The sequence below is a fragment of the Alosa alosa genome, chromosome 19, assembly GCF_017589495.1.
Source record: "Alosa alosa isolate M-15738 ecotype Scorff River chromosome 19, AALO_Geno_1.1, whole genome shotgun sequence".
NCBI lineage: Eukaryota > Metazoa > Chordata > Actinopteri > Clupeiformes > Clupeidae > Alosa > Alosa alosa.
Window position 1 is genome coordinate 20050636 of NC_063207.1, and position 13143 is coordinate 20063778.

At 40.9% G+C, this 13143-nt stretch overlaps 2 protein-coding genes across 6 annotated transcripts in view; both read left to right on the forward strand.

Moving 5' to 3' along the window:
• Positions 1 to 57: 57 nt before the first annotated feature.
• On the forward strand, positions 58 to 8401 carry mocs3 (molybdenum cofactor synthesis 3). The gene is made up of 13 exons (XM_048227960.1): positions 58 to 297; positions 492 to 633; positions 731 to 823; positions 1056 to 1176; positions 1989 to 2063; positions 2669 to 2786; positions 3647 to 3755; positions 3970 to 4032; positions 4123 to 4286; positions 5414 to 5461; positions 6828 to 6924; positions 7260 to 7367; positions 8184 to 8401. Exons 1-13 carry the CDS (start codon positions 208 to 210, stop codon positions 8339 to 8341), a joined length of 1386 nt encoding a protein of 461 aa, XP_048083917.1. The 5' UTR covers positions 58 to 207; the 3' UTR covers positions 8342 to 8401.
• Positions 8402 to 9943: 1542 nt separating this feature from the next.
• Positions 9944 to 13143, forward strand: part of prkd3 (protein kinase D3) — a 47985-nt gene continuing 44785 nt past the window's right edge. For 2 of the 5 annotated variants that reach the window (XM_048228167.1, XM_048228172.1), the window contains exons 1-2: positions 9969 to 10226; positions 10937 to 11689. In XM_048228167.1, the coding sequence (XP_048084124.1) occupies positions 11402 to 11689 (288 nt within the window). In that variant the 5' untranslated portion in view covers positions 9969 to 10226; positions 10937 to 11401. Of the gene's footprint in view, positions 10227 to 10370; positions 10535 to 10936; positions 11690 to 13143 lie in introns of all 5 variants that reach the window. The other 3 variants (XM_048228168.1, XM_048228170.1, XM_048228169.1) reach the window with 3 other exon arrangements.

Here is a 13143-nt window from a genome sequence, read left to right on the forward strand (position 1 = left end):
TGAAATATGATCCGGCGTACAAAATAAACCTCTCAGAAAAACCTATAACCCCCCCCCTCTGGTCATGTGATCTGCATTACACGTGGTTCGTAGTCCACGTGGGTTAGTGGAGTAGCCTACAACCAGGAAATGCAGAACTGCTCGGATTGTTGAGTTGTTTATCTCTCAGTTTTCTTCTTTCTTCTGTTTTCTTCTGGCCTGAGAAACATGGAGGACGTTTTGCAGTTGAAGGAGCAACTTAAGGAAAAGGACAGAGAATTAGCCATATTGAAGAATAAACTTGCTCAGTTAGAAAAGGTAAATCTCAATGTAGACAATCGTGATTAACGTAGGCTACTACCACCCCTCGATGGCGTGGCTGTAACAATGTTGGGATGCTGTAACAATGTTGCAGATGAATGTTGTTATGATTGGTGGCCTTGGTCACTGCGTTGTGATAATCTGTCTCTTCAAAAATGTTCTAATGACTGGTCTCTCATTCACCATGTCAGTTTTCTGCTAGCAACTGCTTTCCAACGGATCTTCAGGACAAAATAACGGTTTTAGCCCCACTTACACCAAAAACGTCATTAACCAATGAAGACATCATGCGATTTAGTCGACAGCTTCTTCTACCAGAACTTGGTGTAAAAGGTGCATAACAGCCCACTGAACAACTACACAATACTTACTTTAATTATTTGCCCATTTTGTCCACAAAATGAACTCAGAATTAATCTTTGTTCTTCAGGTCAACTTGGATTGTCCAAGACGTCTGTTTTGGTTGTGGGTTGTGGAGGACTGGGCTGCCCACTTGCTCAGTACTTAGCGGCAGCTGGCATAGGTCAGTTTTGTTTTGTAGCCTACATTATGCAACCCTTTCACTAGTTATTCCACACGTTTTATCAACCTTGTATTGCAGTGGATATGTGAATGAACCATAATGGAGCATAGCACACTTAAAGAACAATAACAGCAACCATATTATGAATTGAATCTACTTTATACACCTATGTACATTATGTTTAATCACGTGCCAAAGCTCATGCTCTTTGCTGGCTGTGGTTTATCTGCAGGGCGTCTTGGTCTGCTGGACTATGATGAGGTGGAGCTCAGTAATCTGCATCGTCAAGTCCTACACTCAGAACTGACCCAGGGTCAGCCCAAATCACAGTCTGCTGCTCAGGCCATCAGAAGGTACAGTACTGTATCTCAGACCTTTCAAAGACATCATCTGCAGCTCTATCACACTTAAAGCACTCCAGCATTTTTTCACACAGATCTCTGTTTCTTGAAGGCTTTCTCCATGACTTTCTGCAGGCGTAATGGAACCAACTTTTATCTCGTAAATTACCCCACTAATAATGCCCTGAATGGTACGAAACTTCTACAGTAGTACAACTATGTTCTTTACTCATAAAACAAGGCATTGAAAAGTTTGTACACCAGGAGTTTATTTAAATAACACTTGCCTGATGGATGCTACTATCTGCTACTATATCGCTGCGTCGACGTTACTTCCGTGATTTGGGAATTTTACAAGATAAAAGTAGGTTCTATTACGCCTGCAGAAAGTCATTAGTTTCTGACAGCGCTACTCGACCAGGGTTCGACCAAGGGAAAACACGTTCTGGGAGGGTGTTTGGCTCGGGGTCATGGTGCAAAGGACCCTAGGGTGAAATTACTCCGAACCATCGCTTTAACATGTTGTGGTATAATGTGTTGTAACATGTTGTGGTATAATACATTGTAAGAAAAAAATACTTTCTCTTGTGTTTCTCATATGTTCCTCATGTAATCCTTTGCAATGTAGCTTAAATGTTATTCTCCTTCTGTGCGTCACTTTGGATAGAAGCATCTGGTAAATGAATACATGTAAATGTACATTTCAGGAGGCAGTGATTGGGATTTGTAAACATTGATGTCTAGTTCAGATCATTACTTTGCCCAGAAGTGTATGGAATGGAAGTTCACATGCATTTTCTTGCTTATGCTTGCCTCCATATCAGGCTGAACTCCACAGTCCAGTGCATTCCGTACCATCTCCAGCTCTCCCCTGACAATGCTCTGCAGCTCATTCAACAGTATCCTTCTAATCTGTCTAACCAGTAACATGTGGAAGTGTCCATGTTAAATATAAAACTGTTTTATGAAAGTATATACAAAGTACTCAGTTGCTGCTACTGGAAACAACTGGAATCCATGCATTTCCATAGGATTATGTTTGGAATCTGTGATTTATTGCATGGCTAGGCCGATGCCCGTGGCACCCCCTTTGAAAACCTGTTGGTAGCATCGGGTAACTAGCGCCAGATTTCGGAGTGCAGGGGACACGCCGAGATGAGCTATGAGACAAAAGTTCACACTCGGTATCATGTTTCAACACACTTTAAGTCAATACCACACCGAACTTCTCCTTTAAGAGATGCCGGGGGGAGGGGTGCACAATACATTGTTCATGCGATGGCAGTACATTTCCATGTTTGCATATACTATATGGACCATGGTTTGGACAGAGAGAGAGAGAGAGAAGTACCCATCAAAAGATCGCTTATTGGTTTCCAATTAGTATTGAGGTAGGCCAATCCTATGACAATCCTATGACCCCAATCCTATGTTTGGACCATTTCATGTAATAACACAAGTATATGTGTGTGTGAATGTTTGACTCCTTGACGCTGTATAACATGTATGACATTGTGGCTGACTGCTCCGATAACGTCCCCACGCGGTACCTGGTGAATGATGCCTGTGTGCTTAGTGGGAAGCCCTTAGTGTCTGCCAGTGCCCTGCGCATGGAAGGACAGGTGAGCTGATGAACTCTCATGGAAACCATCATCCTTTTTTTATTCTTGTTTTATCCAGAACTTTCATTGAACATTATTACTTTGAATGCCGCGCTGTTTTTGGAAGCTTTGGTCCAGAGTGCCAGCAATCTAGATCATTGATGATTTTTGTAGAACCAAAGGTACGCAGGCCTAACGTTAACAATTGAATAATAGGAGGGGGAGCTTGTTTACTATTAAACTTAAGTAAGGGCTAGTTTTTCTAATCCCTTACATTATAGCTATGGACACATACTATGGGTCATTTGAAAGGTGAGACTTTGAGCTCTCAGTGGGTACAAACCATTTATTTCTACATGCCTCTGTTCCTGAGAAATTTTAATTTTCCCCTTCAGCACCTGAGAAGTGTTGCCTATAAAGTTTCCGGGAAGTGACCTAGCAAGACCTGGGCGAGACTGCCACCTAGTGATAAACCCACGAAAATAAATGGCCTGGTTTTGACCTGATGTGCATGCGTCACTGATTCCACCCAAAGCGGCAACCATTAAAAGCCGAGTTATGATAAAATGTCCAGATAAAATGTCCACAGGTTTTGATCGTCATCTATTTCAGTTCTATTCATCATAGAGTTCCCAAATCCGCACATAAGGTGTGTTAGAGCGTCTATTTTTGTAATTAAAAAAAACCTGAAAACGCAATATTGCGTTTTTGACACTCTACGCATGGGAACAAAAAATGCAATATTGCGTATTTGGCACTCAAAGTGTTAAATGCTAGGTCCTGTGTGTGTGTGTGTGTGTGTGTGTGTGAGTGAGAGACAACACAACTGGTATGGTAAATAGTTGGTCAGCGGCATGAGGCATTCTCATTTGTGTTTACAGCTCACTGTGTACAACTACAATGGAGGTCCCTGCTACAGGTGCCTTTACCCTGCGCCTCCACCTCCAGACACAGTCACCAATTGCTCAGACGGCGGGGTCCTGGGTGTGGGTGAGTTTGACACTTTAAACCATTTCAGTCTCTTTGGGTATTTCTGTTACATCTAGTTAAACCGCTTTGTGTCTATGCTGTTTATTAAGTCCGATGTTGTGTGATGGTTGTTGAAGGGAGATGTGTTTAAAGCAGAAATGAATCTTTAATCTCCTAAGTGACCTAATGTCCTAAGTCACCTGTTGTAAACAACTGCTGTTTTCTGTTGTGTTAGTACCAGGAATTATGGGTTGCCTCCAGGCATTAGAAGTTCTGAAAATCGCCTCCGGCCAAGGATGTATCCTTCAAAAAATGAGTGACACACACACACACACACACACACACACAAAATGAGATTTTACTGAGTGTTTTCCTCAGCAGCCATCAGCTTCATGCGGGCAGCAGTTGTTGATGTTCGATGGTGAAGGTTCTCGGTTCCGCTCCATCCGTCTGCGGCCCAAGCAGGCGGGCTGTGCTGTGTGCGGGGAGAACCCAACGGTCACACAGCTGCAGAACTATGAAACATTCTGTGGCTCGGCGGCGACTGACAAGGTTAGAGACAAGGGCTCTATGGCTAAATGCGTACATTGCCAGTGTATTGCCAGCATATTTTAATTATTTTTACTTGAACACTCTTTAGACAGGGCAGGTGATATCGGAGTAAATAGTTTTCCTCTGTCAAGTGGAAGTTCCTTAAGTCCACGAAAGAACATACAGAGGAACACTTAGATTTAGGTGATTTAAAAATCCTGCTGCTTATAAAGAGGGTAGTGCAGATTAATTAATGTCCACTAGAGGGCACTGTAAACCCTCTAATTTCTGCTAACAGCTGGGCAATTCCACACAAAACTGTCACGTCCATAACGGCAACTTAATACCATGGTATTGTGTTGGCATTATGAACGTGACAGTTTTGCGTGGAATTGACCAGCTATATTTGTGTACCTTTCATTTGGTAGTTTATTTGGCTTGGTATCTTATCACTGACATAATCTGTAGTCATTTGAGGTTTGATATAGGCATAGTTATGTATATGAAGTATACTAGTTATTTGAAAGTATGTTAAGCCTGAAAGATTTGATGTTTGAGACTACTAGCTTTTATTCTGATAATTATCATGAATATTAAATTAAGCAGGAGAGATGGAAACCAGCATCCCTTCTTGTTACTTGTTTTACATGAACATACATATGTACATACATACATAATATACACATGTGGTGGGTAAGTGTTGCGGATGTTGTAGAGAAATATCAGTGTTTCTCACAGCAACAAGTTTGACCTCAGTCACTGATTTTCTGGAGTTGGACCTGAAAATCTAATGGAGATGAGGTTGCCCACAGTTCTACCATACAGTTGAATTTTGTAAATGTAAGGCATTCATTTTAGGTGTAATAAATGCTCAGTGACTTGTTAGCCAGGTTGTCTTGCCTCAGCATTAATATAAAAGGCAATGTCTACATTCTTGTACCTTACAAGTCCTCCTTTGTTGTCAGATGACAGAAATAGGCTTTGGGTTTGAACTGATCTTTACTGAGCTCTTAACGGGCTCCCTTATCAGGCCGCAACATCTAGAGCCTAATTTAACTGGGTGTTGAAATGATGCATGGCCTGGATTTTTTTATACACAACCTGTCTGATTTTTAAACTGCCTGTTTCTCCTGCTCTGGAATTTGCAGTGCAGAAGACTGAATCTTCTGTCAAAGGAACAGCGGATCACTGTACAGGTATGTATGATCCTTACAGCTGCAGTGCTAACTGGAACACTTATTTACAGTTGAAGTGAAATAAAAACTGTTTATCTTCTATTCATTCATTTGTTCATTCATTCATTCATTCATTCATTCATTCATTAATTCATTCATTCGTTCATTCGTTCATTTGTTCATTCATTAAGTGTGCACTAGATATAAAAAAGAATAGATATAGAATAACTCCACCCCCCTCCCATGTGGTACATATGGTATAACTGTAATTTTAAGTTGAAATAAAATTCAAGTTAAATACAGTGCATCACATGCATCATAACCATCAACATGACTCCACCATACTGTTATCACAGAGGTGCAGTACCAGGGGCGTCACTAGGGGGGTCCCTGGGCATCCTCCCTCGTAAGAAAATTGTGTATATTTTAACGTTTAAATGCATCAATCTAGTGCAAGAAATTCAGAGGTTAGGCTTGATTATTTTTCATATATGGATGGATATATTTGTACTGTAGCCTAAACTATTTTGCGATTCAGAATTTTAACCATGCACACACAGGTGGGATAGTTATGATGATAGTGCAATAAGTTCACAACCACAAAGCATATTTGCTAAGTTTCACAATGGTCAAAAATAGTGTACATTTCAGCACTCCATTAAATTATGCAGTAGCCTAGTGATCACCTGTGTTGTTCAGCTAGTTAATCTAAGATAAGCTAGTTATATTGGTCATTGACTTATATTGGTCATTGTAATGGCCATCTGTACATGCTATACATTCCTTTTTCAGGACAATCTGGGCAATCCATATCTGGGAAAGTATGATGTGATAATATTTGTCTTATGTAATATGTATTATGTCAGCCTTATATTATATCAAGAAAAAATCATTTGCGTCTCATGATTTTTTTTCTTCATATTTTTCCGTTAATGTCACTAGAAAGCAATATATTATATATTTATATTCATATGTGTAAATGGAATTGTCTGGAATCTGGCAACATAAGAACCATGATGGTGGGATACTCTGGCTATGCAATTTACAAAAATGTTTGTACTGACATAAATAGTTTAGATGAGAATACATTATAATTTTGGCCCAAAGTTGGAGACCATATAGAAATTTGTTGCAATTTCAAAACTGGATTACTGGGGAACCGCTTGTTGTACAGATGCATGCTTTATATCCTCGTATTCGGTAAGGTCTGCTGTTTATTGTGATATATGGTTTGCATGTGTTGAGTGAAGAGTTTGTGAGATATTTCACTGAGAGTAATGGCTGTGCAGAGATGTGTGCAGAATGCAAATATGATTAAGAACCATTTACATGAACCATTTATCACAGCAACATGGTACTAATAACATCACCTCTCTTATTCCTACAGGAGTATAAATCCATTGTGGACAGTTCAACCCCTCATATCCTGCTCGATGTTCGGCCGCGTGTGGAAGTGGATATATGCCATCTGCCTTTTTCCCTCAGTATCCTCCCATTTGATGTCATTAGAGCATTAAACAAATATTGTTTTTACTCTGTAGGCTTATGCAAAATATGTGTAAACGTAGTCTGGTTTGGAATGTTATGGATTGATTGGATTAATGTAATGCAGCTTGCACAAAACCAATGAAAGCATTTTGGCCACTGATCTTTGTAAACATTATTTTTGTGTCAGCTGCTTTAAATTATTTAACAATCTAGTCCTATACTTGCTCGTGCTACTTTTTGAAATTTAACATGTTCATGTTTCCTTCTTGGTTTCCAAATTATGCAGGACCACGTTGAAATTACTGATATGTTTCCTTATAGAGCTCTTAAGATATTCCCCTTGCTAGCATAGAGGATAGGAAAGCTGAACACATCCACCTGCTCAAGGAGAGGATCGGTGAACTCAAGCAGCAGTTGGATGCTCAGGCGCATGTACCAGGTCAGAAGCTCCCAGTGGCCATTAGAATCCTAAAAGGGGTGGTGGTAGCATAGTGGTGAAGGAGCTGGGCTAGGCAAATAAGTTGCAGGTTCAATGCTTGGCTTCCACCGCCTAAAGCAAGGCACTTAACCCCGAGTTGCTCCGGGGGCAATATAACAATGTCCTTGTGAATTGACGTAAGTCGCTTTGGATGAAACTGCTGAGCCCCCTCCTGCAAAACACCGGCACGGAGCCATGCATATTAAAGCGGCTGCATCACGTGCACTCAGCAGCAGCAACAACAACAACAACAACCGTGCCACGCTCGTGCCAATACCTGCACTTCCCTGCGCCTCAATGGCCGCAGTGTAGCTCCATATTCAGAGCACAAAAGAGGAGTAATTGGAGTTTCCTCTGGCTAATTAAGCCTTTGTAGCCGCACTTTTGCCAGATTATTGGTCAGTTTCGGATAGTGGAGTAGCAGCGGAGGTGACTGGGTTGCTAGGCAATTATTTTCCACCACAGAAATATCTTGATGAACAGCTGGCCCCCTCTTGAATAATGAAGATTTTATGGGTGGAAGGTATACTTTCAGGGTGTCACTGGGTCATTTATTCATGACGTGTTGTTTTCGCTTGCTATTTTGAGAAAGGCATTGTAACTTGGCAAGCTAAGATTGCCCTAGATGTCTGTTTTTTTACCTTAAGGGAGGGCATGACAAAATACAAACAACACAAACGTATGTATCCTATGAGGGCATACCTGTATCAGAATGTTGTTGTTTTTATTAATGAATTTCCCTTTTTTCCTGTTTTCTTTCCTGTTTTTTTTTTTCAGTGTATGTGGTTTGCAAACAGGGCAATGACTCCCAAAAAGCCGTTCAGATCCTGGAGAAGTTGTCTGGTCAGGAGGTAGACTGTGTTAGCGTGAAGGACATCTGTGGTGGTCTGATGGCTTGGGCCCAGAAGATTGAACCGTCATTTCCACAGTATTAGAAGCATTAATTTACCCACCTTACCTGTTTGTTTAGCTGTGCCAATAAATCTTTTTTACAAGTCTGTCTTTATCACTTCGATATCACAATACTACTGGTCCTCTTAATTTGAGTTCAGTGATGTTGCAGTACATTGGCTACTTTAATGGGCAATAACATGCCAACTGTCAATGTTTACATGCTCATAAATCCCATGTTTACTCTACTCTTTCATGATTAATGAAGCCAGCAGTAGTTGAAGGATGGGCATAATGGTGGACACACAACTATGTGTTAGCCTACTAATGAAAGACTTCTGCTTTTTAGACATAAACATTAGCCTACATTTAATTATATAATTTTAAAACGGCAAGCAAAAGACAAAAAGTCATGGGGTAAAAATTGACACAAAGAAGATTTACGTCGGCAATCCATATGAATGTGTGTGAAGTATTCTGACTTCTAACACTTTTGTGGAGCGCCTAGGTAAGGAAAGCTGGCTCTGTAGTGGGAGCTGAACTGGAGTGCATCACTTCAATATCTGACACAAGGACCCTGAACAAACTGATCAACATCTTGGACATTGAGTGTCACCCACTCCACAGCACTATTGTTAAGCAGAAGAGCCTGATCAGCTGGAGACTTCGCTCACTGCCTTGCACAACAGACAGACTGAGGAAGTCATTTATCCCCAGGGCCATTGAACTGTTCAATGCTTCACTTAAGGGAAGAGGAGATAGACTTCTCTGCATAGTCTGTCTGCCTCTTCACCCCCTCCATGTTTGAATACTGTCTGTCCACTAGCCACTTTTTACCACTTTCTTTCTGCTTCACTTTTTGCGTGCTATATTAGCACATATGCATAACCCCTCCCTCCATGCCACAGCCGAACTGTGGCCACACTTATACCTTTTCTTAAAATAGTTATATATATAGATATATAGACTTTATTCTTGCACTGTTGGACTTACTCATTTGCACTATCACCATGACAACTATCACCAATGCACTATCACCATGACACAGAGCACCTTACCTTACCTTACTATGCACAGAGAATCACAGGCTCAGTCCCTGCCTCAGTCATTGCAAGCGCCTCTTGATTTTATAATCACCACTATGTGGATACTGTTTTTAGAATTGATTTAGATTAAGTGTTAGTATAATTTGTATTTTAGTATATTTAGTATATTCTTTATCTTCTACTGTCCTTATTGCTTAGTTGTGTTTTTATATTATATAGGCCTACTTTTAATTCCTTTTTCTGCTGTTAGTGAATGTGTGTGTGATGTCTGTATGCTACTGAGATCTTGAATTTCCCCAGGGGATCAATAAACTATCTATCTATCTATCTATCTATCTATCTATCTATCTACTGGAAAAACAATTCTGCTCTTACTCAGCTGTGGACCGATAGATGTCGCGAATATCCCAAGTATTAGGCGTGTCTCACCCACATAACGGAAACAGTGGCATGGAACAGGCATGCGCGACGTTCAAGTAAAAAAAAATCCGCTGCATTTGTGTAGTTGTAGTCAACTACATTTTTGAGAACGCCAAACTCTTCTGTCGACTGAACTTCAACACCCAGACAGCGCTTCTCATCTTTTTTAGCGGAGACGGGGGAGCAGTCACAGCTGGAGGGATAATAAGATGCGCATGAAGTAGGTATCTGGCAGCAAATAGAAGATAACAGAAAGTTTTCAAAGAGAGTACAGGTCTCCATTTCCAGTGGTGGCTTTGTTTTTTCAAGTGCATCAGTAGGTCTACTGCTGGGCTATTTACTTAAATTTCCAGAAAAGGAGAGGTAGTTCACATAAAATCTCCGTTTAGTGGTTGGTGGAATTACAAGTTTTTGCAATTCACTTGGCAGGATAAAATTAACGTCCTTTGCACAGAGAGTAGAGGTAATGTATCCCATATCTTAAGCTTGCCTTTAAATACTGACTCGTTTCTTGTATACGGGGAAAGAATATGTCTCTATGTGTTTTTAAAGGACAAACAAAGTATTGTATAACTTGTTTTGCGGGGGCATTTGTGAACTCGTGCAGTTCTTTGCCAGCTCTCCAGTCGGGAGTGGGAGGGTCCAGATGTTTGAATAGCCGTGGTTCCAGATGTTGGTTCCAGTTGTAGGCCTACTTGGTGACCAAGCATAGATAAACAAGTTAAAATTACAATGAAAACATTGAACACGATTAAACCTCTTCCAAAACAGGTAAGGCTAGGAACATCTGTAGTTCTGTAGTTCTGAGTTCTGTTATTATCTGCCTTTAACGCAACGTGCAATAGTGTGTAAATTAGTTGTAGGCTATACGTTTAGTAGGCTATGCTATATCTGTGTTAACTAATGTAGCTTATCGAAGGGGGCTGTCCCAGATACTAGCTCTCTATGGACGCTGACCAGATTCTCTTACGAGTTGGCCGCATAAAGCATCAAATAACCTAACAAATAGGTTAACAGTTGACTTAATGGTTTTAGGCTTAGTGATGTCGTCTGAGTTATCACCAAGAGAGAAATAGCCCCCCTACGCTGTCTGAATCGTCTATGTTTTTGTTTGAGTTATTATTAGTTTGATGCCTTTTTGTAACAGTTTTTTTATATCTCTTTTCTGAGTAGTTTCTGATCAGAGGATAGCACTTGGATCTCTTGAAACAGTGCACGGACTTTCTTCATTTCAGACCGTGCTGGAGCCACAAAAGCTGATCTGGGGAGCAACTGTGTTGGATACGCTGCGGTGTAGTTTCAAAGGGCATCTCTCCATGCAGGACTTGGATTTTAGCGAAGAAGTGAACTTCAGGCACCAGAAGATGCGTTTGGGATCACCGTATTCGACCGCTGCCTGCCTTTCCGTCCGAGTTGGAGAGAGGTGTCTCTTAATGAGGCTCACGGTGCTAATGCACACGTCTTCTAAACTTTGAGAAAACTCATGTAGGAACTTTCTCTTATTGGACTGGGTGCCTCACCTACGTAGCCTGTTTAACTTGTGCAGTTCAGTAGATCACTGAACTGGCTGCTGTGGTTGATTGAGACCACAAATAGTTTTTTACACAGTGATCATCTCAGCGGTTTGAGGACACCCAAATGTCTACCTGCAGCAGTACGACTCCTCCGACCTTCCCTAAAGCCTATCTCCATTCTCAACATCCACCCGCGCCACCATCTCCCTCCACGTCCCCAAGCCCTATCCTATACAGCCGCCTCTCCAACGGGAGTTTGAATGCTCCAAGTCCAACGAACTCCAGGAGCTCGTTCCATGGGGTCTCTTTTCTTCTTCAGATTGGACTCACCCGTGAAACAGTTAACCTGGAGCCGAACGACTTGTCATTATCTGCTGTGAAGGACCTTGTTTGCTCCATAGTCGACCAAAAGGTATGTGCAAGTTACAATGCATTAAGCTCCACATCAACATTATGAATATTACAGATACAGACCAAATTGATCCTATACCACACTGAAACACACACACACACACACACACATACAGAGAGAGAGAGAGAGAGAGAGAGCATGCACTGACACACTATTGATATAATTAATCCTAAAAAGAAACATATATTTGTGGAAGTCTGAGTGTATTGCCTTGAAGAGGTAAAGCCATGATTTTGGTATTTCCCTTTTAGCCTGTATTTGTTTTCTTTCTAGCATTATAGGATTTGCTTAATATATATGCTGTGTGTTGTAGGATGAATCTGGCTTTTGCACTAATTCCTCAGGAATTCCTGTATAAGCAATGTTGCAGCATAATGAGGTTGTTGAGTTTTCAGTGGTGTCAGAGAGATAAATAAAGAGGAAGATTCTAAGTTCCGCTTGTCCCTCCTCTGCATTATGTAACCTATGTAGCCTTGGTTACTACTGTATGTAGCCTAAGTGTTCTTGGGCAAGGGCAGGTGTTACTTTTGTGGTAAAGAAGAAAATAAAGGGTTTGGATCTTTCGGACTCTGAGTCACTGCCTTAGGGCATTGCTAAGGTCAAGCAGTGCCGGTCATACTGACAAGGGCTGTTGTCTTCTTGTGTGCCCTCTAGATCATTCCAACCTATTACTCTTTTTGCCATAGATCTCTTACTCAGTGGGGCCAGTCACACACAGTACATTTTAGTTTGTGAGATCAAAAAGTAGACGCTGCATTGATATGGTTCTACGCAGTCCCCCAGGCATCATATTTTGCCTGAATATTTCCTGAAATTTCTCCATTTGAATGAGCACCCGTTCAACTCCTGCAGCACACTTTTAGGGCATTTGCAATCATATAAGTAGTGGATAAGTTGCTAGGTTTTGGTCTCCCTGTGGGCTTTGGAAGACAATGTTTTCAATCATCTGATCTTTTCTACACCATTAGATGTGACTTTCTTAGTCATTCTCATTTTTTTTCAAAGTAGAAAAAATCTCAACATTTGTTGAGGTATGTGTTTGACCTGGTCCTGTCATGTCATATACTAAATTGATGCATTTCAGCATCTGTGTTTGGAATTTGGTAGGCCAAGAATGAAGGGAGTTGATGGAAGGTCCATGGTATAGGCTGGACAATGGTTTATGTGTTCAAGAAGCTGACAGTTTCCATTAATGTTATTAGGCAGCGATGTTGAACAATGAACACTTGAAATAGTCACAGAAATAGCTTAGAAACACAGACAGTCTTTACTGACATTCCTAAAATATACAAAATGTGAAATGTTTCTTTTATGGTATTTAGTAGGCGACATAACCATGGACAAAATACAACATGTTACACAGCCTGGTATCTGGACTTAATTGTCGGCTAATGCTGAAGATATATGATATAACTCATAGGATTCTGGGCAGGATTGTGCACAATTCGAATTGC

Coding starts and splice junctions, on each gene's coding strand:
- mocs3 (XM_048227960.1), top strand. CDS start 208: ATGGAGGACGTTTTGCAGTTGAAGGAGCAACTTAAGGAAAAGGACAGA. Junction 5,462..6,827: donor AACAGCGGATCACTGTACAG/GTATGTATGATC, acceptor TTATTCCTACAG/GAGTATAAATCCATTGTGGA. Junction 6,925..7,259: donor CCATCTGCCTTTTTCCCTCA/GTATCCTCCCAT, acceptor AGAGCTCTTAAG/ATATTCCCCTTGCTAGCATA.